Source organism: Micropterus salmoides, unplaced genomic scaffold (assembly GCF_014851395.1).
Source record: "Micropterus salmoides isolate LMB-PRFRI ecotype aquatic unplaced genomic scaffold, ASM1485139v1 Ms_hic_scaffold_8, whole genome shotgun sequence".
NCBI lineage: Eukaryota > Metazoa > Chordata > Actinopteri > Centrarchiformes > Centrarchidae > Micropterus > Micropterus salmoides.
The window spans coordinates 7,163,670-7,189,503 of NW_024044570.1; the positions used below are offsets into that span (position 1 = coordinate 7,163,670).

Below are 25,834 nucleotides of genomic sequence, written 5' to 3' on the forward strand. Positions count from 1 at the left end.
ACCGCGGAAGTTAAACGTCTAGACGCGATGTTTTTTGACTCAAACCCAACACGAAGTGTTTAAAGTGCGATTTCTAAGTACTTGATAATGGTAACGTTATATCCGCAATGTGTGAATGGTCCACTCGCTGATGTTTACTAGTTGTAGTTTCTTGTGGACAAGCTTAATAAGCTAACGTTAGTTAGGCAACTGGCGCTTTTGTTGTCAGCGGTAACCTAGCAGCATCCGAAGCATCAAACATCATGGAAACATCAGGATGGCTGTTCAATGTAACCTGCAGCCTATATTCCGCATCTAGCCTGACGCATCTTACTGAACGATGTTAAATAAGACATTTCGTTTAACTTAGCTAGCTAACGTTAATTAATGAACACGAGTAGCAGTTTGTGCATTAACGTTTACGTAAATTGCCTACGTTACTTAACGCTATCACAAATGTAGCTAGGTTAGCTATTAGCTAGCGAAACATGTTAATGTGGCGTTAACGTCAATAAATAAAGCTTTGATGTGCACGGCAAAGTTTTGTTTAGTCAGGTAACGTTAGTTATCACTGTGCTGTCTGCTCAATTCCTGGTGAAATATTCACATACGCTATGGCCAAGATGCCCACTGCTCTTGAGTGGGATAAAATGACGAAAATTGACCCAGCGAGCCTCTATGATTGTGAAAAAGAGCAAGTGGACGAAGTTTTCAGCATGTTCGTTTTGGTAAATGTCTACACTTCACTCTGATATTAATTAACGTTAAACCACAAATTTATGCTCAGCTGCCTAACCACCAGCTGCTCTCTGACTTTAAATTATAACTTGAGTATAGTGGTAACGTTACTGTGTGTGTTTAGCCATGGCAATGGTTACTTGCACAAAACAAGACCACTGTCCTGCTGATCTGAGATTATTGTTCAGGGTGTTACAGCTCATTGGCTCTGTCAGCAAAATGTACTTATCCGATTGTTTTCCTTTGACTGTCTCCTCCTGTGGTCACTGTTGACCTGGATATCTCAGTTCAGTGTGCATTATTGGCATGAATGTTTCATTTAAACACTTTTGCCAAAGCAGTTTGCAACTAAATCAAAAAAGTTTACATTTGAGTATGATAAACAAGATTAATCCAAATAAGACCATTCAATTTAGTTCTCACATTGTAGTCTTACATCTGCATACATTCCTTGTTAAACTTAATGCTGTCATCTGAACTTTAATTGGTTTAAAGAAAAGTTTAGATTTTATGTTCAGTATATATATACTGGAATATAGTCTACATCCCCCCCACCCTCTCTCTATGACCTCATACTCTCTTGTTTATGTGGCTATTGTGCTGTATCAGAATAGTATTGTTTTGCGTTTAAATTACTATGCATTTTATCTGTTTTTTCATGTAGACAGAAGAATGGGAGGTGAAGGATAAAGCCCCGGAGGACATTATGCAAGTCCTCAGAGTGTTTCAGGCCCTGTTGAAGGTGTTCTGTCTTGTTATTACTATATTCTGATCTCTCCCACGCACATCTATCAGCAACCCCACTAACATATATAGTATATTTAAAGAAGCAATACTATTTAGTTTAGAATTCACATTATTGATCATGATGCTATTTTGGAGGCATATTCTTGAAATTCAACAATTATAAATTGTCATTTTAGACGTGATTGTCTTCTCTCCCTCTGCCTGTTAGATCAAGGATCGGGATTTTACTGTTGCCGTCAACTTTATTGATAAGATGGGTGTAAAGCATGCTAAAACTGGTTAGTGCACATATGACGTTTAGTAGTCAAAATGTTTCATATGTTCAAATTTACGAACAAACACTGTTTACATTGTTAATTATGTCTTCTGTACTGTAGAAACAGAACTCCTCACCAAGGTGTCGAGGCTGGAGCAAGAGTGTAAGGTAATGCTTTTCAGCATCTGTAGATCTGCATACTTACATACTGTATGTTTGTATGTGTATGTTACTCATTAAGATACTGAGGTGTTTTATCACTGGGATGTATGTCAGTACCAGTATAAATGTGAAAAAAAACTTAAGTTAATATGACTTTAAAGATAAAAAAAAGTTAATATGTCTGACTGGAAATCATCCTTCATGCTTTATTTCTGGCAACAGTGCTAAATCTTTTAACCAATCATAGTGTGTAACCCTGGGTACAAAAGGATTGGTTGTTGTGACCACTGGATGACAGCACCTAAGAAGATTACAGCTAATTCCTTGCATGCTCACAGCCATTGCTTCTATTAACAACTTGATTATAATTTAAATGTTTTAAGGTTTGTATGTTATCAGATTTTCCACTGTCCCCGCAGCAAAGAGAAAGTTAAGCCTTGTTTAAGGACTTTATGCATTTATATATAAGTGTTGTGAACAGATGGAGGTGATGTGAGACTAATAGGTTTCTTGGTGGGGGTTGTTTGGATGTCTTGTTTCCGGTCCATACGGCTCAGCACTCCGGCACAGGGCCAGACACCCGCTTTCTGAGAGATGAGATCCGGCAGCTCGAGACCCAGCTGGAGCAGAGGGAGAAGGAGTTGACCCAGTTAAAGAAAGAAATGGGCAAGGAAAAGAAAAACAATGAGGAGGTATGAGCACATTATCCATAATTCCCATGCGTAGCATAGGACTGTAATTAGTCCTTGGATTACCTACAAATGTTAGTTCATACATAGCTTTCAACCTATTTATAAAGGTGGTGTGTAAACCCATTTTCCTTAAGGTTTTAGATGGATAAGACCATTAGACCTTTCAAAGGTCTAGCATCTACCATTCCCACAGGGAGATTCTGCTTCTGAGCTGTCTCTAAAATGTTTTGTGTTCGTCTCTCTCTATCAACAAGCTGTCTTTGACTGATAAACCGATTGGATCTGGATTTATTAGATGTGGTATAATTAGTTATTAGTATAATTAGTCTGGTAGCTAGGACATTGAGGATAGAAATTTATGATATGTGTTTAAACAACTGATTGCCCTATAGGATGAACAATCTGTAGGATTTTTACCTGGCTAATATCATACTGTTATCCACAGAAGTAGAATAAGGTCATACTGGAATTCTTTGTAAAACTCATTCGTATATCCATCACTACCAGGAGACTTATGTATTGTGACTTGATTATATGATTGTAAATCTCCTCCTCTGATATTGCCTTTGTAAAAGAGATATCTCTCCATCTCATTGCGAACCATTATTCATACTTTTTTGGTTTGTTTTTCTTTAGCTTCTCTACTGATACCCTTTTTTTGCAGTTTTTCGAGTTTGTAGGCCAACACCTTAACTGCTCTGGACATCATATGTTCTTTGTCTTACAGTGGACAATGATTTTTCTACTTCCTTATTTAAAAAAATCGTTTATTGCTGCTTTAGCCTCTGCTAGCTGCTTTAGGTTCTTCCATACTGAGGTTTCTCTAGATTTTTTAATGTGTTTTTTCCATAGACTGTATATTTCAATTTTCCTTTTGAGTGATTTCCTTGCATGTTCTTTTTATTTATTCATTAAAGAAGCATAGGCTATTATTTCACCCCTTATATCAACCATTGCTCCTTTCATAATAGATAGACAAAGGCAGAGTTAATGGGGCAATGTCTAACATCTTTATTATATTATTTTTTCTAGATATCTAAAGGTACCAGACAGGGGGATCCGTTTTCCCTATTGATTTTTGTTTTATGTATCAAACCACTGGAAGAACATATTAGGTTAAAGCAGAAAATAAAAGGCATAAATACAGCAGGAGAAAAATAGTAATTGTCGATGTACACAGGTGGTATATTAATTTATCTATCTCTGGCCGGGACAGTTGGTTAATGAATTAATGAATTTGGAGTCATTTCAGGGTATACATTGAATGTAAATAAATCAGAAGTTATGGTTATCGGCTGTACAATCACTGATGAAATCAAATATAAATTTGCATTCTATTGGGATGTGGAAATATTTTTAAAAAACTTTGTAGAATTAAAACTTAAACCTTGCAAGCTTACTATGACGTAGCAGAAATTACGAATGTAGGTGGGAAAGTGTGGATGCTAGAAAACACACAAAAGAAGGAGAGAGACAGAAGTAAAATGTAGAGTTATACCACTTCTGTTCTGCTTTTCTCTAAATATTAAACAAAAACATATGTTGAGAATACATACAATGTTTTGAACAGCTATTATCACAATATGGTCTACTCTCATTTATTTATATTCTTCCAAATTTTTTGTTTGTGAGATCTATTTAAGGTATATATGCAATAATAAAATGTATGCTCAAGATGTATGACTGTGGGGTCAAAACAGTATTCTTAACAAAGATAAGTAAAAATAATACTAGCTAATCATCATAAGAAAATTGCCGGGAAGGATTAAATTGTAGCCCATTTTTGCAGCTGCTGACTGCAGGGCTCTCCAGTTACAAAATTTGTTATCTCCATTAGTCACTTAGAGACAGACACAGGTTGGAAAATACAGATGTTTCCTTTTAAGTACCCCTGAGCAAGGCTAATGCCAAGTGCAAATATAACATGTATGCTGTGCATCTGGTGTGGTTAAATTCGCAATGTGATTATGCATTTTGCACACTGTTTGTTTTCCTAGTTGGTGGTGCGAGCAGAGGAGGCTGAGGATGAAGTCAAGAAGCTGAAAAGAGAGGTATGCGGCAGCTGGCTCTGCAACTTACAGATCATTAAAAATATTTTCATTCATTGCTTCATCCTCAGTCAATACACCATCTATTCTTACTTAGTTTAAAACTTGTGTTATCTCTTATGCTTTGCCACCATTTGCTCATATGAATGCTTTTTCAACTTTCATCTCTTTCTATTCCATTGCTATAGATTAAAAAGCTTAAAAAGAAGGTAAGAAATATAGGTAGTAGTGAATTAAATATCCCTGTCAGTTATTCAAAATAAGTATGTAAGAATTTGAAATTGTTTGTTCTTACATCATTTGTGTACATTTTATTGTACACAAATTTCTGCTGTAGAATTGTTATTTTGTTATTTTGCCACTGCTTTTTATAGCTCTCCAAAAAGGTTAGAGAGAGTGTAAGTTGGCCAGCAGGCACAGTGTGAGAGTGAGAACAGTAAGATAACATACAGATCAGAGAGTGACACATTTTTTAAAATTATTTATTTATTTGCAAGGACAGTGTAAGTAGAGTATATTTGAAATATAAAGACGGGGAACAAATTAAAGGAAAAACATGAATGAAAGAGCGGGGAAATATGAAAATGATGTGAATAAAATGCTCCTCAACTCAGTTTTACACCTATGAAAGATTTTAAACCACTGTGTAAGATATTGCTCTCCACAACCATCTCCATAAGACCAAATGGTATAATATAAACTTTAATCTTCAAATCTTTTTAGTGATCTCTGTGACTGTCTCTGGTGCTATATGTCTCTTTGTTATGTCTGACTATGTTTGTGTATTGTTCTTTCTGCTGTATCCAGGTCTCTTTTGATATTAATGAGACTACTTAATTAAATAAAGGTGGTATGTGTATATATAGGTGAGGGGATATCTTGTGGTGGAATGGTGTTCATCTTTCCAAAAGATTTCCACAGAATTGTCAAGAAGCACTGAAGATGTTCTGAGGGCTCATGATGGCCCGTCTCCATCCTATGACACTCTTTGTTGTATTTTTCTTTAATTTGTCACCTATCTGTGTATATACAGTAAGTAAATATTATCATTGCAAGAAATCCAAAGACTAAAAAGTTTACTAGGTTACCCACTTTATAAACACCCCTTTTGCCCCGCATGGCATTCTCAAACGTATTTCTTCTACGTACCCTACACATGTTAGCAGGGCAATGTTGTGAGATACCTAACACAGGTCTGAGTGTGCCAATGACGGCACAGTCACGTCCAAGCAGTAGAACCAAATAAATGTGTGTGGGGATGCCCAACTAGCAGCAGCACAGATGTTACCAACAGCCCATAAGGTGGCAATACCCCTGGTGGAATTAGGCTGTGGGGGGCTGGTGCAGTCCCTGACTCTCATAAGCCAGAATGGTAGCCTCCACCACCCATTGTGAAAGGTGGTGCCGAGTCAGAGCCTTCCCTCTGTGAGGATGGGTCCAAGATACAAAAAGCTGGTTACTCCTCCTGAATTCCCAAGCCCTGTCCAAATAAATGCATTTGGCTCTTATGTTTGCAAGAAAATGATTGAAAGAACTATTAGGTTATCAAAATTGTTGCATATTACTTTTCCCTTAATCAAATAACCTGTAGTGTGTGGTCACAGGATAATGGATCCAGTTCCTTTTCTGAGACTTATTCTGACCCATAACAGAATGAGCAGCTCCAGCAGGATGTCGACTTCTATCGTGGAGAGCTGGACCAGAAAGAGCCGGCCCCATCCAGAGATGAGAATGCTGAGACCCAGCGGAAGCTCAACTTGGCCAACCGCCAGCTCTATCAGTGCTTGGAAGACCTTCAGGTACTTGGAAAAGTATTTGTCTACTTTGCAAGCCTGGCTATAGCACCATTGGTTTCTCTCCCTCTCTCTCTCTGGCAGAGATAGACAGAGAGAGAAAGATCACTGTTGTTTTCAATTCATAATTTAACTTTTTACTTTTTTTTTTATGGCTTTTATCTGTTTTTATTACCCGCTCTTTGTACTGCTGATTTGTAGCATGTAAAGGTATGTAGCCATAAATCAAGTTTATTGTATTATTTTTTGTGTATTAGCAAGCCGAAGATGAAAACATACACCTGAAGACACAGAATGAGCAGATGCAGAAAAGTCTGGAGGAGTCAGTGAAGGAGATGGAGAAGATGACAGATGAGTACAACAAAATGAAAATTGTTGTGCAGCAGACTGACTCTATTATGGACCAGCTCAGGAAAGAGAGAGATCATGCAAAGCTGCAAGTAAAGATCCTCCTCAATTAACTACTTTTTAAATTTTGTATTCTGTTCCCAACCTAAATCTGTGGATGATACCATTTATCATTTTACTGCATTGTTATCAAATACATGAACTGATTATTTTACATTATAATATGTGCAAGAAAATGAGTCACACACCTGTGTGTGTGTGTGTTTTACGGGCAGGTCAGAGAGTTAACGGATAAGATTCATAGCATGACTGAAGAGGATGACCCAATTATGGCAGCAGTCAATGCCAAAGTGGAGGAGTGGAAGGTGAGTGTTAATCCAATGTCAGCTACTCTCAACAAGTCACCTGTTGTTTTTGTCTTTAAGACAGATGTACTTAAAAGATATGTGTAATAAAGCAAGAGAGAAGAATTAATAAAAGCAACCTGCGGAGCAAATTAAACTTAGACACTGAGATCTGAGAAACCTTTTTATGAACTCAGAAACATAACTGGCCTTTGACTGCAGGAACCGGAGTCTACACTTAGTTTGTTGCCCACAAAAAGTCCCTGCTATAGGGTACTTTCTGAAGGCCCTGGGTGATAGCTTTGCTATGAGTGTCACTGATTTATCAAAGTCAACTGATACAACATGTTAATTCACAGAGTAAGCAATCTGTGGTTGCCCATAGTATCAAGTGGAAATTTCTTCTAATTTTATTGATGTGAGAAACCAAACTGTGTAGTTAATTTACCAACTACCCGAACAAGAGAAACAGAAGGGCAATTTTATCAGTGTGGTCGTGAACAGAAACAGAAATACAAAACTATAAAACACAAGATTGTGATACTTCTGGCTTTTTCAGTCAGCTTTTCCTTCACTGCACCTTCCATTGTGCTGACATGATCTTTTCCTCACACATAGAGAGTGCTCTCTGGGAAAGACGATGAAATTGTGGTGTACCAGCAGATGATCCGTGATCTGAGGGAAAAGCTGCGTTCAGCCCAGTTGGACTTGGACAAAAGCAACATTATTGCCTTGCAGCAGGTCTGTTCCAAACAGGGGAGGAAGTAATCATTTTTGTCTCTCGTGTCTATCTGTGTGTGTGTGTGTGTGTGTGTGTGTGTGTGTGTATCTATATATCTAGCTGACAAATTAATGCATTATTTGGCTGAAAGCTGGAGTATGCAACTTTGGAGAAACCAGCAAGATATCCAACCAAAAAATCCCACCCCATTCATTCAGGTCTCCCTCCTAGACATCCCCACAAAAATGTTTATGCTCAATGAGTGCATGGGCAGAGTGCACTTAAGTAGGCAGGTCGGTAGGTAATCAATCATTTCGGACATTCTTGTTAAAGCCACATATACCGAATTGTTTTATTTTTTGTTTCAGAGCATTAGATTTATTGATTGGTTTCAGAATGTAAAGAGAATTACAACAATTATAACAAAAATGCTTCTAAAATAAATTGCCTATCGCAGCTTTAATACTCAACATCATACAGTAGATGGTCATATTTTAATTCATCACAGTAATAGCTGCAGGACATGAGGATGCTTAAGAATTATTTTTTGGTAAAGCAGTATCATATGTCATAAGTATGGCACATATGTCAAAAAAAAGATAAAGCCTTAAATAAAACCATATGTTCTAGATATAATTCCTCCAGACCCACATACTTGAATATACAAGACAAATATTGTAATTACGGTGTGGAAAGTCATTATGTGTGCATGCCTTTATTTGCATCCTTTGTGGCAGGGGAATCCTGACTGACTGGGTCGTCATTTCATTTTCTTCCATTTGTCTGTCATTATTCGCTCTTTCTGCTTTATCTCTTTGCCTTATCAACCTGTCCTCCCTTCCATCTCTCTATCGCTGCCCTGGGCCAGGTCATATATGAGCTCTGCAGTGTAAGTTTCATCTGTCTTATCATGCCATGCTAATGTTCCCTGTATTGATTTCTGTGCATGCCTCTTCCTCCTCCTCCCCTAGATTTGCTTTCATAAATTTCCTTGATGATAAAAGGGCCGGTAATTTAGTGTGCTATAACTGTGCTGAGTCTTACACACACATTTTTCTCTTTAAATTGTTGCCGAATGCCCTAAAGGCCGTCCAAGAGAGAGATAATCAAATAAAGATGCTGAGTGAACAGGTGGAGCAGTATACAGGGGAAATGGAAAAGCACACCCTGCTCATTGAGGAGCTAAAGACGTCCACAAATAAAGACCGAGGTGGGTGAATCACTGATTAGAATCCTAACCGAACGCCTTCATACCAAAGACAATTGTGACGTACAATGTACAACAAGCGATAGAGAGATCTGACAACTACAAGACACTTTCATCAGCCTTTCTTTTCTCACTCATGGACTGCAAGCATTTGTAGTAATAATGTAGAGGCAATGAAATTAGCCACTAACTGAATGCTGAGTTAATTTGCTCGCATGGCTGATAAAAACATTTAAAATATCACTCTCTGAAAAGAAAAGAAATACAGATAAACAGTTGAATTAGGCTCAAAAATGTTTGATTTTTATATATATTACAGTATAGAATATCTGTTTTAAATGCATACACAGGAACAGAAAGATGACAAAAATCCCTCATTGGGCAGTGAGGACATTTTGTGGTCTTCTTCAATGGGCTATTTAAAGCTGCAAAAATCTGCATTGTTTTTTGTTTTTTTTAAACAATGGAACAAATGATGTGAAAGGGATAACTTGTAGTTCACAAGCTTACAGTTACCCTGACCTCTACAGAGCTTTTTAAGCCTCTTTCAGTTCATTGTTTTGGTTTTATGGCCCACAACAGTTTGTTTCAGCCTCACTTCTCTAATTGCAGTTGTTTTTGCCTGCAGCAGGCAGCTGTTTTCGACTAAAAAGGTTTCAGAAGCTGAAGAGCCAGACAATTCCCTCAGGAATTGGTGGAAACCAAAAGAGAGCAAAGAGGAGAGTGATTATTGGACTTTAATTTGGGTTGCCAGAAATACGTCTCCAAATGAATGCTAATGTTTCTCTGTGCCTGCTGGATGTGTACATAGCTAATTGTTTGCAAACATATCAGGGTAATGTCACAAGCTTAGCATTATATATAAGTTGGCAGTAGTGTCAACCTAAAACGCCAATTTAGTCATTTCTCATTCCACAAGTCAGTCAAAGTATCAGTGAAGTCCAAACCTAGCCCTCAGCTAAATTAAGTATAAACCATAGTCTTTTGTCTGTTACATACAGGAGAAATTTTGATATACTACTATCAGGTGGTGACCATCTGGTGAGCACCCTTTTATCTGCAGTTAGAGACAATTTCCTTTTCGTGTCAAAGGCCTACCATCGACCATACAGCAGAGAAAGATGGAAGAGCTGAAGTCCAAGCTGGACGCTGCAGAGACCCGAGCAGTGGAAGCAGAACGGATGGTAAAGCTTGCAGAAACTCATGCTGAGGAAAAAGACAAAGCACTCATTGAGGCTTCAAACCGCTTGAGCCAGTACGAGTCTGTAAGTCTACAAATACCCTCTCTTTCCTCTTGTTTTTTTACTTTTGGCTTACATCAAATCATTTTAATCCAAATCGAATTAATTGAGACGTAAATTCCCAGAAGCAAAGCTTCTGTTGTTTTTTTTTCATGTCTCTCCTCGCTTTTAATAGAGACTTTGAAATGACTATGTGACTACGATGTCATCCACATGCTTTTTGGGTCTACAAGCTAAGTGTTTGTCTTTCACCATGTCTAATCACATCCTGATTTCCCCAAAAAGCATACAATTTGAAAAACAAGGAAATAAAGAAAGTGAGACAAGACATGCTTTTTGATGGACAAGTAACCACAGCTCTGTTTCATTTACAGGGCACTTACGGCCTGGAAGCAGCCATTGCGGAGATCAAAGAGTGTAAAAATCAAATTAGAGTGAGAGATCGTGAGGCAGAGGCCATGACCAAAGAGATCAACCATCTTGAGATGAGAATCAATGACCTCATGGACGAAAACGAGGATTTCCGAGAAAAACTAGGTCAGGTTTTTTTTTTTTTACTTTACTGTTCCTATCTCTCAGTCTATTTAGACAACACTGACTGACCTGGAGCGGTGAAATTAATTTTACTTTTGTTTATTTCTGTCGTTTACATGACTCCCAAGGTCTGGAACCAAAGCAGGAAGTGAATCTGACAGAGTTCAGACGGGCCAAAGATCTCAGACAACGCCAGTACAAAGCAGAAAACCAAGTCCTCACCAAAGAGGTAAAGTGGGATTACAAAGGTTATAACCACTGCTTTTATAACCACTATGTTTTCTGAGCACCTCTCACCTCGTTTCTTGATTTCTTTCTAGATTGAACGGCTTGAAGAAGAGAGACTGGAACTAAAGAAACAAATCAGACGTATAGTGAAGGAAAGAGGTGACACAAAAATCATAGAATTAAATAACACTAATGATTTTATTAACATTATTTTGCTGTGTTTACCCCTGAGAGATAAAAGGGTACTTCAAAAGGGCAAAATTTGTAACACGTTATTTCTGATTTTGTCTAAGCCTTAGGAGTGAATAGTGCCTATTTCTGATTTATACAAAAGGGACCCACCTACTTTCTTAAGTTGTATTCATCTGCTCTGTTGTTTGACATACTGTATGTCTGCCATGCGGTACACTGATTCCCTCAAATTACACAAAAGCATTTTCTTTCAATGACCTCTAATGGTATGTAATCATGTTAATATTAGTAGCTTGATTTGCACATTTCATTAAGAAATCGAACTTTGTAACTTCTGCTTTCAGCCCAATACAATGGAGTACAAAGGAATTTTGTTTGTGGTAATATTTTTCATCACTTTTGACTGATTAAAAAAATTCAGTTAACCACTCCGCACCTCTATAATGAAAGACAGGTCCATCGGAGGGGTCAAAAGTTGAGAAAAAAGAAAACTCCCGCACACTGTCGAACTTGCAAAAAATATATATTAACAATGTTTCAGTGCTAGACCTCATAATATTGGGAAAATACTGAGAAACCATCTTTTGTAGGAGGTGACTTGTTAGTCTGCATCAGTCACCCTCTTCCTCATGAAATAAGGCAACAATTACAAAATAGTCATTCACATTCTCATTACTGTAGATTGAGTTTAAGCTTACATAGAACTCTCTATGGTAGCAATATTATGTCATCCCAGAGTCATCTATACTAGATGGATGTGGATTTCTGTATAATGAATGTAAACCATAAATATACATTGAACAAAATTATAAACACAACACTTTTGCCCCCATTCATCATGAGATGAACTACTTTGCTGAGATAATCCATCCACCTCACAGATGCTGATCAGACAGCATGGTTATTGCACAGTTGTGTCTTAGGCTGGCCACAGTAAAAGGCCACTTGAAGGAGAAGGCTCACGAACATAGATTTTGACAGATTTGTGAACAATATTTGTGAAATAGGCCTTTTGTGTACATACAGAAAGTATTAGATCTTTGAGTTCAGCTCAAGAAGAATGGGGGCAAAAACCAAAATGTTGAGTTTATAATTTTGTTCAGTATAGTAAAATGCATTAATTAACAGATACGTTTTCAAATCTTGCTCGTACCTTTATACATAAATAGAGGCAATATCATAATAAACACAACATGCAACCTTACAGGAAATTCCATTCCATTCTTCATTAATTTTTCAGTATTAATTAACAATGAAATTTATAGAAAAATAGGAAAAGAGAAAAAAGTTACAAAGGTATTTATAGAAGCATTGTTAGTGTTTGGGCAGAACATGCCTTTGGCTTTGAAAATATGAATCTTAGTGTCAGTGGGCAGGTCTCTGTTGCGATACACTTTTAGGCCAAATGCATTTTTTGGGCACCGTAATTAACATTTCTTCTAAGGAATTATTGAGGGATCAGACATCCCTCCTAACAAAAGGGCTGTCTTTTGTGCCCAACAGTCGGCTTAATTGCTTTGGCCTAACAGTGGATCTCTTCATTGTTACTTACCACCAATTAATGAAGTTTGAAATTATTGTCTTTTGAATCTCTTGTGAGGTCACATTTCATGTTTATTATATTTCCTATATATCTACTGATGTATGAGGTACCAGCAAGATTTGAGAACATCTATCTATGAATGCATTTTACTATATTTATGGTTTACATTCATTATACAGAAATCTACATCCTAGTATAGATCACTCTGGGACGATATAGTATTGCTACCATAGAGAGTTTATGTAAGCTTTAGCTTGATCTACAGTAATGGAAATGTGAATGACTGTTTTGTTATTGTTGCCTTATTTCATGAGGAAGCGGGTGACTGGTGTAGACAAACAAGTAATCTCCTACACACCTAATATACATTTTTTGCAAGTTAGACAGTGTGTGGGAGTTTTCTTTGCAACTGATTCAAAACCTTCAACCGCATTCCTATGAAAGCTGTTGACAGTGAGTGAGATTATCCTGAGTAAAAAACAACATTCCATTCAACTCCACTGTATTGGGGAGGAGGCAGAAATGTTTTTTAAGTTAAGTGCTAGAGACAGCTATCTCAAACCTGGGCAAATAAAACCAAAACTACAATCTGCCAAACTATCTACAGTAGATGGCTAGTTGTAAGTGATAATTTTGTGTAAACCCACCCTTTAGAGTTTTTCTTAATAGCCTTTTTCTTACTACAGACATTTTATAGCATTTTGTTACAAAGTGTTATAATGATTTCATATTTGCATTGTGCTGTTTCTTAAGTCTTAGTAACTATCAGCTGTGTCTACAGGGATCCCACAGTCAAGCTTGCTGCTGGAGGAAGACATTGGGCCCAGTAGAACTGTTCAGCTGCCACTCAAACAAAGCAGCACTTACACAGATGAAAACATCCAACGCCAAGTAAGCTCCTGGCTAATGACGTCATTCCTTGCATCTCAACTTCGATCAAGGCCCTGTGTTTCAAAGAAGAGTGATTTCCTAATTCAGCTTAATTAATTGTTAAATCTGATTGGAATTGCTATCCACAGCACACCGGGTTGAAGTTTTATAACCTATATGCTTTGTTAGTGGTTGGTGTTTCATTTTATATAATCATTATTTTTTCAGCGTAGTCTGGTTTAGATCGAGAATCGCCCTTTTGTAGATGGACTTGGTTACATGATTCATGCACTAGTAAATGAAACCAGAAAACCCCATAATGATTTAAGAACAAAATGGTGTTATATGAAGACAAAAGGAGAGAAAGAAGGGGATGGAATAGTTGAATATTTCCTAAATTGCTTTAAAATAAAGTGCTAGAAGTACAGGTGTATGATACATGTTTTGATTGAGCTGATGTCATGAAAAACTATGTCGAGCAAAAGAAACTTGACTCTTGAACTGAATCAATGAATGATTTGTGATTAGCATTTGAACTATACATTATATATTTTTTGCTATGAAACATTACTATTGACCCCAAAGTACAGTACCGTACCGTACAGTTGACACAAAACATATTGCACCTGTTGCTGAGAGGTTTTAAGGTTTTCATTGTAACTTTGTATGACACAAACTTGTCTTTGTAGAATGAGTATCTAGAAAAAGAACTTAGCAATAAGGAGAGAGAGCTGGAACTTCACAAGGCCCAGTTTCACATCAAATGTAAGTACAAACCTGCTGTCTGTCTGACCTGCATTTAAAGTTCACATGGACCTTTTGTAGAAAAGAGTCAGTTCTATGATTCTATGATTTTGTTTGCCTGAAAACACTTAAAAGTATGAGAGTATGTACTGCAGGGATCAGACTTTTTAAGTGAATGAAATATTCCCTCCTGTGTGTTATCTCATAGTGGATGAATTGTCAAAAGTTAAAAATGACCTGGAGGCTGCGCTGAAAGATGTCCTCCGAGCCATGAGAATTAATCAAGAGACCATTTTATCTGACGCTACCCTCAATATTCCTAATCTGGAAAGTTGGCTAATGTAAGTGTCTCCCATGTACAAACCATGATGTTAAATTCTTATTATTATTCTTATATATTATTATTTTTAAAGATAGGCTAATGTGCAGTTTAGTAATTTACTTATGTTTAGACTATTAGCAGGTCTTTTCCTTGGGCCTTTCCATCTTGCAGAGGAAATCTGTCTCCTATTATTAAGACATTCCTAACAATAAATTATTGGATGTATATTTAGACTTAAAGCAGTAGTCAGTAACGATTGAACATACATTGCAAAGCCTTCCGCACCTTTCTCTGCTGCTTGTATCACTCTGTTAAGCCCCGCCCACCAAATCCACAAGAAGGAGCCGGTTGCCCTTGGAAACCTCATCCAGCGTTGGGCAGTCATGACAAGAGTCTTGCCAAGACCCCTGTCCCTGTCCCTGTCCCTCTCCCTTCGATTCGTCTTCCAAAGACGCCCCACTAATGCCTCGCGGCCCAGGGCAGAGCGCTCCAAGTTGCAGCAGACAACTGATACAAAATCTAACAGCGGGATGAGAGACTAGTACTGCTGGCTATTGTGTTTGCAAAACCTCTGAAGCCACGTGCTAAAGATATTAAGCTTGACAGAGTGAAAGTATGCGTGAGGAGGGGGGGTGCGCAGCATATGCACAAGCAGTTATTGACACTGTGAGAGACTGCTCCTGGCTCTGATTGTTTGTTTAGACTGGGGCCAGAACCAGAAGAACCTGCTTTTGTTTTTACAGATCTGTGCTACTGTCAGAATATTGCTACAGTTTCAGAGAATATGCCAAAAAGTTTTTTTAAAAAGTTCCTTACTGAACCCTAATCTATCGTCAAAGATCTTTACCTCTGTCAGTCTTATCTGTCTAGTGTTTTTTGTCAATCAGTTGCCCTTTTGACAGTTCCTTGTAAACATGTTTGAACCTGACTGAAAACAAAAACCTTTTCCTATTGCCTCATCCTGTAATATTTGATCTGTAACATAATAAAATGCCACATAAATGCAATTAACATATTTGCATTTTAATGCAATGTAGAAAACAACTGAAAAAGTAATGATTCTCACTGTGCTCATCCCCGATATCACAGGCTATAGATGTCAACAACACAAGCGGGCAGTCTGAGTCAGCCCTGCACCTCAAGTCCCAGATTCATCAGCTGCTAGGGAGAAATGAAGAACTGAGGCAGGAATTGAAATTGGCCCGGGAGGAAGCAACCAGCAGCTTCAGTCATCTTTCCAGAGCCAAAGAAAAGGTACGTCCAAATTGTGTTGACTGGAGATAAAGAGATGACAATGTAATGGGAGCTTTTTTTTCAAGCATGATACTTTTCTATCTAATCCTTTTTAGGCTATATGCCTTTCTTTGGCAAAAAAGCAAAGCAGTTAACTCCAAATGCTTGCAGCTGTGTGTTGCAGCTCTCTTCTAAAGTAGGTAACCAGACAAATTTACATAAGGAAGATTTATAGAGACAGTGGCAATGCCTGACATGCTCTCTGTCTGAGAGTAATTAGCCTGACTGGAACATTTCTTTGAACAGTCGGTCTCCTCAGTGTTGCTTCTGTTTTATATAACAGGAGAAAGGAGGTAAACAAACTTGTGTCTCAACTTTTCAGCTTACTTTCAGTTTCAGTATTTAAATCCATTCATCATCTCTGACAAATTATCTTTAATGGAGACTGTTTCCGAAAGCACAGCCAGCTAAATGTTTGTTGGATCCCTGTTCTTGAAAGGGGAAAGCCTTGCACTAGCCTCTAGTCATTCCTGGCGGAGAATTGACATCTCAGGCTAATAGCTAAGCTTTACTGGCAGGCGTTTGATCTGTTTTATATTATCATTATTTGAATGACACTGGTATTGAAGTGAATCACCTGATCATAATCTGTCTGGAATGCTTTTTCTCCTTGTGTGAAGGACAGACTAATGCTCAGCAGTTTGGATTGATGTCCTATTATTAAAAGATATTCATCCATCCATCCATCGTCAACTGCTTATCCTGCGTACAGGATCGCGGGGGGGGGGAGTATTTTAATGGACAAATTACATTGTCTTTTCTTTTTTTCTGTTCTTGTCAGGTGAGCCAACTGGAAGGTGAATTGGAGCTGTTGAAGAAGTCAGGCAGCCGTGGAGTCGTCCTCCGACCTCTGACCCTCCCAGAGGGCCTGGGGCCCAGCAGCACAGAGGTCATCAGTTCTTTGAATGAATACGCTGTTCGACTTCTTCAGGTCAGTGTCACTCTGTTCATGAGACCTGCATGGAAAAGCTGTAAATGAACAATATTTCTCAACTGTAAATGAAACATTTATCATACTTATATTTATTAGGAGCTCAAAAACAAGGAGGATAAAATCCAGAAACTCGTAGGAACACTGGAGGAATACAAAGAGAAGTTTTCTGTTATTAGCCACCAACAGGGACTCCTCTATAAAGAATACATAAGGTTGGTTAACAAGAAAGTTTCGAACAGGCAATACTTGGTTTGTAACCTTATGTGAAACATTTTAAACCATTTTCATTGTGCTTTTGCTCAGTGAGAAAGCTGAGTGGCAAAAGAAGAACGAGACATTTATACAGATGAAGAACAAGCTGGAGGAGCAAAAGCATGTGGATGATGTTAAAATCCAAGAGTTCAATGTAAGTCAGACAAATACATTTTTGAAAGGTTAGCAGTACTTAAATTTATTTATTTAAATTTTTTTATCTGTACATAAGATCCAACATGTGGAGCCCCCCACCCCCAGTGCTTTTTACAATGAAAATGGATGAGTCAACAAATATGTGATACATTGGGAAAGGACTCCAAAGTAAAATAGTAATGGCCTCTTTGCTTCACTGTACTTAATCTACCTTCTACTAAGATCAGTTTAATTTGAGCACTTTTCCATTCCACACATAAGGAGCTGCTTGACACCCTTCGGAAGGATCCAGAGGAAATCAGGAGACAGTTAAGCGAAGCATTGCGCAAGTTGACGGTGTTGAAGGTTAATGAGAAGAAACTGACACGGCGCTACATCACCTTGCTGGAGCAAGAACAGCACCTCCGCAAGGAGAACAGCAAGCTGAGGGACGAGAGCAGCCACATGCAGGCCTCCGTCACCCAGAGGATAGGCTACCTGCAGAGATACAAGGTAGAGAAACAAAAGGTTAAATTCCACCAAGAGTTAAGTTGCATAAAATGAAAGCTGGTGCTGCTTTTCTTAAATAATCTGACTGGAAAAATACCAGATATCTCTATCAACTGAAGGTTTTCTATTTTACCCTTATCTGGATAAATAATGACAGAAGCTGGCATATTTTCTCAGGGTTAGAAAATATGTACCAATGTTGCATGTGCACAGCTGATGACAAAACCTGGACTTGCTGCACTTATCCTAGTTGACTAAGCCATAACCTGTTCTTATTTATTAAAATATTAGAGACTCCTGCTATACGTATATTTCTGTATTTGTTTATTCTCACACTTTCATGAGATATGATGACCACTATTGGTGGTCATACAATGGCCTCTTAAGGCACTGTGTTTTGTTTTGTCTTTAGGAAATGGCTGCATATAAGATAGCAGCACTGCAGAAGGCCTTGGATGATAGTGTGCCCTCATCAGACCTGGAGAGAGCTAACAAACAATACACAGAGCTCACAGTCAAATACAGAGACATGCTACAGAGGGACAGCCGCCTGATACAGAGAACCACCAATCTTGAACATTTGGAGGTAGGAAAACACATTCCAGTATTTTCATAATACCTCCAATACACATACTGTTATTATTTTTGACACTATATTTGTATCTTTTCCCCCCATCTCTCAGAGTGAGAATGAGTCTCTTCGGGAGCAAATCTCTGCCATGAATAAAGAACTGGAGATCACAAAGGAGAAACTAAATACTTTAGAGCAAGCATGGGACAACAGCAATGCAATTGGTACACTAAGGCTACGGCTGATTATATTCAGTTCAGTTATTTTCATCTTTCAGAAAAATGCTAATAATACAAAGCTGCAAAGCAACTCAAACAAAAGTGTTACATGCTAAACCATCATTTTATTAAAAAAGTAAATTAGTGTGAAACCATTTTAGTTTAAACCCAATTTAATACAATAAACTTTTTAACTCAAGACTTTCTCCTAGTTTGTGGATTCCACCAGTAATATCAAATTCTCATCCCAAACTGTGTTTCTATCTTCATATCAGGAGGTGAAAATAGCATGGACAAGGCTTTGGCCAACAATGATATGGTATCTGCCGCCAGGCGGATCACCACTCTCGAGATGAAGGAGCTGAACGAGAGGCAGAGAGCTGAGCATGCCCACAAAATGTATGAACAAATGAGGAACTCCCTCAGGCAGGTGGAAGAGCGTAACTTAGAACTGGAGTCCAAGTTTGCAGAGGTATGAGGCCAAGGAAAATGACAGATGTTTTTTTTCTGTCACGCACTTGAGACATGAAGTTGCTAAGCCTGTAATAAATTGTGCTAGATGTAAAAGGCCATGGTGTTCTCCTGGCAGACATACAGTCTGGCAATAAAGAGTTTAAATCATTTGGATTGTACAAATGCTTTTTTATGCTATACCAGTGCTTTTTTTTTTGTTTCATTATCTCAGCATTTTGGTTCATGACCTCTAAAAACAGCATTACAGCTCAGCTACGTGACTGTTTTAACGCTTGTCGGTCTGTACCAGATTCTCTTATCAAATAGTGTTATTTATTTTTTTCCCTCAGTTGACCAAGATGAATGTAGAGGCCCAGAGGGTGGAGCGGGAGCTGAGAGATGAGTTGGCAGACAGCATCAGCAAAACTGTGAGCGACGCTGACAGAGCCAGGATTGCAGAGTTGGAGAAGGCCGAGGCTGAGCTTCGCATCGAGGTTTCTAAGTACGTTTGACAATGTGCAGGCTCGAGATTGATTATTTATGCCCTTATCGTGACATGTAAGTTTTGTTAATGATTTCATTTGCAATCTTAGATTGATATGTTATCTCTTAATAAAACTGTCAAATGGTCGTGAAAGATAAACATTCCTGTAAATGGACAGAATACATACTTTTCTTTTCTGTTATGCATGAGCATTCCCATGCTTTTATAAGCTGACTATGAGCTGACCTTCTCACTTGCACTGTTGCTTATCATCTTGGTAACATGCTGCTATAGGCCTAGACTGCCGGGGGATTTCCCATGATGCACTGAGCTCCTCTCTCCTCTACTTTCTCTCCCTCTGTATGCAACCTTATCCCATTATTGCATGTTACTAACACAACTTCTCCCCTTTCTGGTAGTCTTGTGCTTTCTCCTCTCTCCTCTCTCCTATCACTTCCTGCAGGTTTTCTGGCTCTGGAGCTGTGGAGTCTGGATCTGTGGCTGCGGGTCACCTGCTGCCCCCGTGTTCCTGCTCTACACCCTCTGCTGCAACGACTATTGTTGCTAGTCTTATTGTTATTATTGTTATTATAATCATTAACATTACGATGGTTACCATTAACACTATTATAAATATCTGTACCATTTTTCATTCAGTCTATAGCAACATTACCTTCACTGTCTGTACCTCTGTGTGTATATTGTGTAGGCTGCCTCCCTCCCCTCTCTCTCTCCTTACATCCCTCCCCTCTCTCTCCTTACATCTCTCTCTCCTTACATCCCCCTCTCTCTCTCTCTCTCTCTCTCTCTCCTTACATCCCCCTCTCTCTCTCTCTCTCCTTACATCCCCCTCTCTCTCTCCTTACATCCCCCCCCCCTCTCTCTCTCTCTCTCTCTCTCTCCTTACCCCCCCCCCTCTCTCTCTCTCTCTCTCCTTACATCCCCCTCTCTCTCTCTCTCTCTCTCTCCTTACATCCCCCTCTCTCTCTCTCTCTCTCCTTACATCCCCCTCTCTCTCTCTCTCTCTCTCTCTCTCCTTACACCCCCCCCTCTCTCTCTCTCTCTCCTTACATCCCCCCCCCCCCCTCTCTCTCTCTCTCTCTCTCTCACCCCAATCGGTCGAGGCAGATGGCCGCCCACCCTGATCCATGGTTCTGCTCGAGGTTTCTGCCTCTAAAAAGGAAGTTTTTCCTTGCCTCTGTTGTCTAGTGCTTACTCTTGGTGGGAACTGTTGGGCTTCTGTAAATATCATCACAGAGTACGGTCTAGACCTGCTCTTTCATGAAAAGCGCTGAGAGAGAACTGTGATTTGGCGCTATATAAATAAAATTTAATTGAATTGAATTAATAAAGGCATTTATGCTCATTCTGATATTAAAATGTAAAAGTAAAGAATGTAATATTGTTTTGTTGGTTTTGTACAGGCTTCAAGAGGTGTCTGATGTGGCCATGATGCAGGTGTCTGCTCTACAGACCAGACAACAGTCCAAAGACAAGGAAGTAGAAGCTTTGAGAAGACAAATACTGGACTACCAGGTAATTAGGTTTTCTGTTTGTTTTTTCTTCAACTTGATTGAACCCAGGAGGGGTTAATCATGAACCTTTCCTATTACATTAAAATATTTTTCTGTTGCCCTCAAGTCATAAGCTATTATAAGGCTGACTGCCTGACAAACAGTAAAGCTCTGAGTCACAATTTAAGTAAATTACATTTCAACTTGAGCATCTAAGGTACTTGATGCAGTGTGAGAACTCACCAAATCAGATATGTTACTGCACTTTCTATCACAGTTATCCAGTCACAGGTGACTTGTTTGTTGATGAAAATTGACAGGCGTTTTCTTTCAACATTTTAAACATACGGAAAATGTATATATAAAGAATATAATTATGTGATAGTAGTTTTCAAATGTTTCAATGTTCTGCAGACAAAAATGAAGGTAATAGTAATAAACATTTGTGTAGTAGCTTTGCCTCTCAATATTGGACTGGTAGAATGTATGTTGAAATGTATGAATCAAAACACAAACAACCCTGACTGTTTCAGTTATGTATATTAGGGAGTTTGGAGAAAAACATTGTCTTCAAAATGTCATCTCTTTCCCCTCAGTCACAGTCAGATGAGAAGGCCCTCATTGCAAAGCTCCACCAGCACATAGTGGCTCTGCAGCTCAGTGAGTCATCTGCTTTGGCCAAGCTGGAGGCTGCCATCTCTCACATCCAACAGCTGGAGGCCTACAAGCTGCGTGCCGAACAGCGGCTGGATGCCAGTGAGCGCACTCTGTTCCTCGCCCGCCAGGAGGGCAGCAATCGCTCCAAGCACCTACGGCAGACCATCCAGTCACTGCGTAGGCAGTTTGCCGGAGCTCTCCCTCTTTCCCAGCAGGAAAAGTTCTCTGTGACCTTGGTGAACCTCCAGGAGGACAGAGCAAAATCCCAGAAGGAGAAGAGGAACGCGGAGGAGGCAAGGAGGAGAGCAGAGGGCAGGGCGGAAGAAGTGGAACTGAGACTTAGAGCCTTGGAGGAGCTCATCTCAACACTGAAGGATGTGAAAGGGGCCCAGAAGGTCATTCTGGTTTTCTAGTTGATTGGCAGATAAAATTGTTATCACAGTTGTTTAAACATAGTAGTATATGGCACTGTCAGTCTTGTGATCTAATTTGTTTGTGGGACATCTTGCCCACAACTCATAAGCTGCATTTGCTAAAAACCACTCTACTGTAAAACTGCAAACAGATAACTGAGTGGCATAAGAAGATTGAAGAAGCTCGTCTGCAGGAGCTGAGGAAAGGCAGGGAGCTGGTGGTTCAGAAGGAGGAGATCAGGTATCTGAAGAACCTGGTGGAAGAGCAGGAGCGAACCATCTGCTCACTGGAAGAAGATATTGTGGAGCAAAACAGGGTGAGAGACGAACTACACCCGCTCAAAAATGTGCTAAATGCAGACACAGATTCACAAATGTGTAAGTAATGTAAATTAATTTAAACACTTGACAAACACATTAGGGTTTAATGTAAACAGATTATTGTGGTAAAACTCATTTACAGAATTACTGCAATCACAGTGTAGAAAAGTGTAACAATGAAAACCTTACAATTTTTACTACCTCAGTTGTTAAGGAGCTTTGAAGTACAGAAGCGTGTCAGTATTTGTGACGTTGTGTAATATCAAGGCAATATAGTCTATAAGTCTTCTCTTTACCATGTAAAGCTTCAAGAAGAACGCCAACTTGCATGGGATCAGCGAGAGGTGGAGCTGGAACGCCAACTGGACCAGTACGAGAAGCACCAGAATGAAATACTAAGCAGTGCGGAAAAGGTAAACTATTGTTTACAGTATTGATGATGAAATAGCTCAAATTAACAGCAAGCATGGGTCATCAAGTCTAGGATTGAGCTTAGTAATACTATATTTTTGGTTGTTTTCAGTATGAGGATGGTGCAGGATCCATACCAGACCCTAGTCTACCTCTTGCTCATCAGTTAGAGTTTGCTTTAGGTAAAATCAGACAGCATGCCCGTACCATCTTGGACACACAGGCGACCTGCAAAAGTTTGGATGAGGTATGGTATAGTCCCTGTTCATATATTCAGTATTCGTCATACATCAGATGTGTAGCATATTGATTGAATTCTGATTCCTTCATATGCAGAAGTTGAAAGAGAAAGAAGCAGCTCTGTGGAAGGCAGAACAGAACATCGTGTCCAGGGATAAAGTGATCAATGAACTGCGTCTTCGGCTCCCAGCTGCTGCCAACAGAGAACGCCTGCTGGCTGACCTTTCCAAGCATGAAGAGGGCCAGTCAGACAATAAGCCTGCTCTGAAGCTGGCTCAGCAGATGATCAAAGACCTCCAGGGTAGACTTGACAAGAAAGAGGATGTGCTTAAGAAATATCAGAACCAGCTGGCTCAAGCCAGACAGGTACAGTGATACAGCGGGGAATACTGGGTGTAGTATATCTGTTATATTATTGATTGTGTGTGTTTTTAAGAGGCATTAGCCAGTTTGTTAGTAACACACTTAGCAGGGATTAGCTGTAGAGTCATGCACGTCTCAGCACTTAGATAAATACTTATTAGAAATCTTCATAGAAATATTCTGTCCATTACATACTATTAAGACATTAGAGTACACTCAATTAAGTTTCTAGAAGATAAACCTTTTATATTTTACTTTCTTTGTTTCATTTAACTACACTTTGTTGATCCCAGGATCAAGAGGAGATGATAAAGCGACACCAGGAGGAGCTGAGAATGCTGCATGAAAAGTTGGACTTGCATGCGGACACTCCCTAGACCACTTTAAACAGACAGCAATGGTGCGCATGTATCCATGTCTCTCTCTGTGAACTGTTTTTTTTCTGCCTAAATAGCTTTGGACAGACTCACATTAATATCCAGAGAGATCACTTACGGCACCATGTTGTATTTCTAAGCATACTGTATGTTACCTAACATTTTACATTTAAGCAAGCAATGTTTCATGGGAAAAAATCTCTGAGCATAATTTGGAAGATGTTCCTACGTGAATTTGAAATGTCCAGTTCTGCTTTGTTTTGAGGCAGCGTTAAGTGTTTTGTTTAATGTTACCTCCTTATTTTGTCCAGGAATTGATGAAGAAGCCCACACTCAAGGTGCCAACCACCAAGCATCTGGAGCGTCTGGCTGAGTTGGAGCAGACAGTGGATGAACAGGACATTTCGCTCTCCTCCGTCACACAAAATCTGAATCTGACCACTGCTGAGCTGGAGCGACAGAAGGCCGCCATGGAAACACAGGCCAAGAAACATGCCGACAAGATGTCAAAGTGAATACCCTTTTTTTTACTAAACCATAATCTCTGACATTTTTTCAGAATTTTACCTAGTGGTTTCCTACGAAGATTACATTAAAGCGTAATCTGAATCATTTGTTTCCCTTATCTTAGTTGTTAACATTAATAGTATTGATGCAATGAACATAAAAGAATTTAACAAATGTTTCTTTCAGAGACTAACCTAAATCTAAAGCTGTAATATATTTATTAACTCTGTGCTCAAATTAAGCCCACTATTAACATCCATGGATCACTGACAGCATGAAATGAATACCAGTGGTTCTTAACCTGGGGGTCGCGACCTGGACCCATGGGGGTCGCGAGAATGCTACTATAGACACAAAAATAGAAAAACAAATTACTTGAAAATAACTAGACGGACTATAGTAGTGAATAGAATAACTTTGGGTTGACACTGTAAATATTTTGCACTGTTTAATCCAGTAGGTGGCAGTAATGGCAACCGCTATAAAACGCCAAAGAAGAATAAGAATTTAAAAAAGGTAACGTTAAGCTAGCTAGCTAATGTTTATCCCATTAAGTGAGTAGGATGGAGGTGTGTGTGTGGTGTGTGGTGTTGGGAGGGGGGTGGAGGGGGTCGCGAAATATTTTCAACCTCAAAAAGGGGTCGGACTGCCACAAAGGTTAAGAACCCCTGGATTAGACTAATATGATTGCATTGCTTTCCTTCTAACCTTGATTCAGACTGATGATCTCATCTGCCTGAAGCCTGAAAAAGTCCTAAATATATTTGCTAAATTGAAGGCCTTTTAATGGTTTAAGAGTTCACTGTGCAATGACATAGTATTGGTAAGATCACAAATTTGCGTGATGCTTATCTTTACAGTTATTATCGCAATCACAATAACTTGCCAACTGTGGTAGTCTGCACAAGACATGCCCTAGCTTTCCATCAAACTGAGTCAGGTGTAAGTTGATTAAGACTGCAGAAAGACTAGTTAGTCTAAAAGTAAACATAATGTAAATGGTTGAAACAACCAGTTTCTGTCACTTCAGATGGCAGTAGTACAAATGCAAACATGCAAACCAAAACTACTACAAATTACAATTCAACAATACCTTAAAGCCATCCCATCCCATAGAAGTACTTAGGCCCATCTGAAAGGGCTGTTGGGGGTATGTGGGACACAAAAGGAACACTGATGTACAGGACATTAAGTATGGAGACAACAGGTCACTGTCAGTGTCTGTGCCACCGTCTACACAAGGTACCCATAAAGCCTGAAAAAGTCCCTAAATACATTTGCTAAATTGAAGGCCTTTTAATGGTTTAAAATATCTCAAATAATCTCTCATGGTTTAAGATTTCACTGTGCAATGACTGTGTTTGATTAGTTTGCTCAGCGTAAACACCATATGCCAGCTCAAACAAAGAGATGCTGATACTGTCGGACTGTGTGGAATAAGATAACAAACTTAAAGTGACTTTAAAGCGGGT

At 39.0% G+C, this 25,834-nt stretch overlaps 1 protein-coding gene across 1 annotated transcript in view; it reads left to right on the top strand.

Moving 5' to 3' along the window:
- Positions 1 to 27: 27 nt before the first annotated feature.
- The window catches only part of cep290 (centrosomal protein 290), a 41,389-nt gene continuing 15,582 nt past the window's right edge, over positions 28 to 25,834 (top strand). Inside the window, 37 exon segments of the mRNA XM_038705917.1 lie at positions 28 to 707; positions 1,382 to 1,459; positions 1,673 to 1,742; positions 1,842 to 1,888; positions 2,440 to 2,574; positions 4,572 to 4,625; positions 4,811 to 4,831; positions 6,275 to 6,421; positions 6,673 to 6,855; positions 7,039 to 7,128; positions 7,726 to 7,848; positions 8,915 to 9,038; positions 10,128 to 10,300; positions 10,651 to 10,813; positions 10,939 to 11,039; positions 11,131 to 11,197; positions 13,555 to 13,664; positions 14,333 to 14,408; positions 14,596 to 14,732; positions 15,799 to 15,963; positions 16,784 to 16,933; positions 17,033 to 17,148; positions 17,240 to 17,342; positions 17,606 to 17,836; positions 18,246 to 18,419; positions 18,517 to 18,628; positions 18,898 to 19,094; positions 19,426 to 19,577; positions 20,984 to 21,095; positions 21,670 to 22,125; positions 22,296 to 22,460; positions 22,770 to 22,877; positions 22,988 to 23,122; positions 23,212 to 23,481; positions 23,772 to 23,847; positions 23,850 to 23,878; positions 24,167 to 24,366. Of these exon segments, the coding sequence (XP_038561845.1) occupies positions 594 to 707; positions 1,382 to 1,459; positions 1,673 to 1,742; positions 1,842 to 1,888; positions 2,440 to 2,574; positions 4,572 to 4,625; positions 4,811 to 4,831; positions 6,275 to 6,421; positions 6,673 to 6,855; positions 7,039 to 7,128; positions 7,726 to 7,848; positions 8,915 to 9,038; positions 10,128 to 10,300; positions 10,651 to 10,813; positions 10,939 to 11,039; positions 11,131 to 11,197; positions 13,555 to 13,664; positions 14,333 to 14,408; positions 14,596 to 14,732; positions 15,799 to 15,963; positions 16,784 to 16,933; positions 17,033 to 17,148; positions 17,240 to 17,342; positions 17,606 to 17,836; positions 18,246 to 18,419; positions 18,517 to 18,628; positions 18,898 to 19,094; positions 19,426 to 19,577; positions 20,984 to 21,095; positions 21,670 to 22,125; positions 22,296 to 22,460; positions 22,770 to 22,877; positions 22,988 to 23,122; positions 23,212 to 23,481; positions 23,772 to 23,847; positions 23,850 to 23,878; positions 24,167 to 24,366 (4,964 nt within the window). The 5' untranslated portion in view covers positions 28 to 593.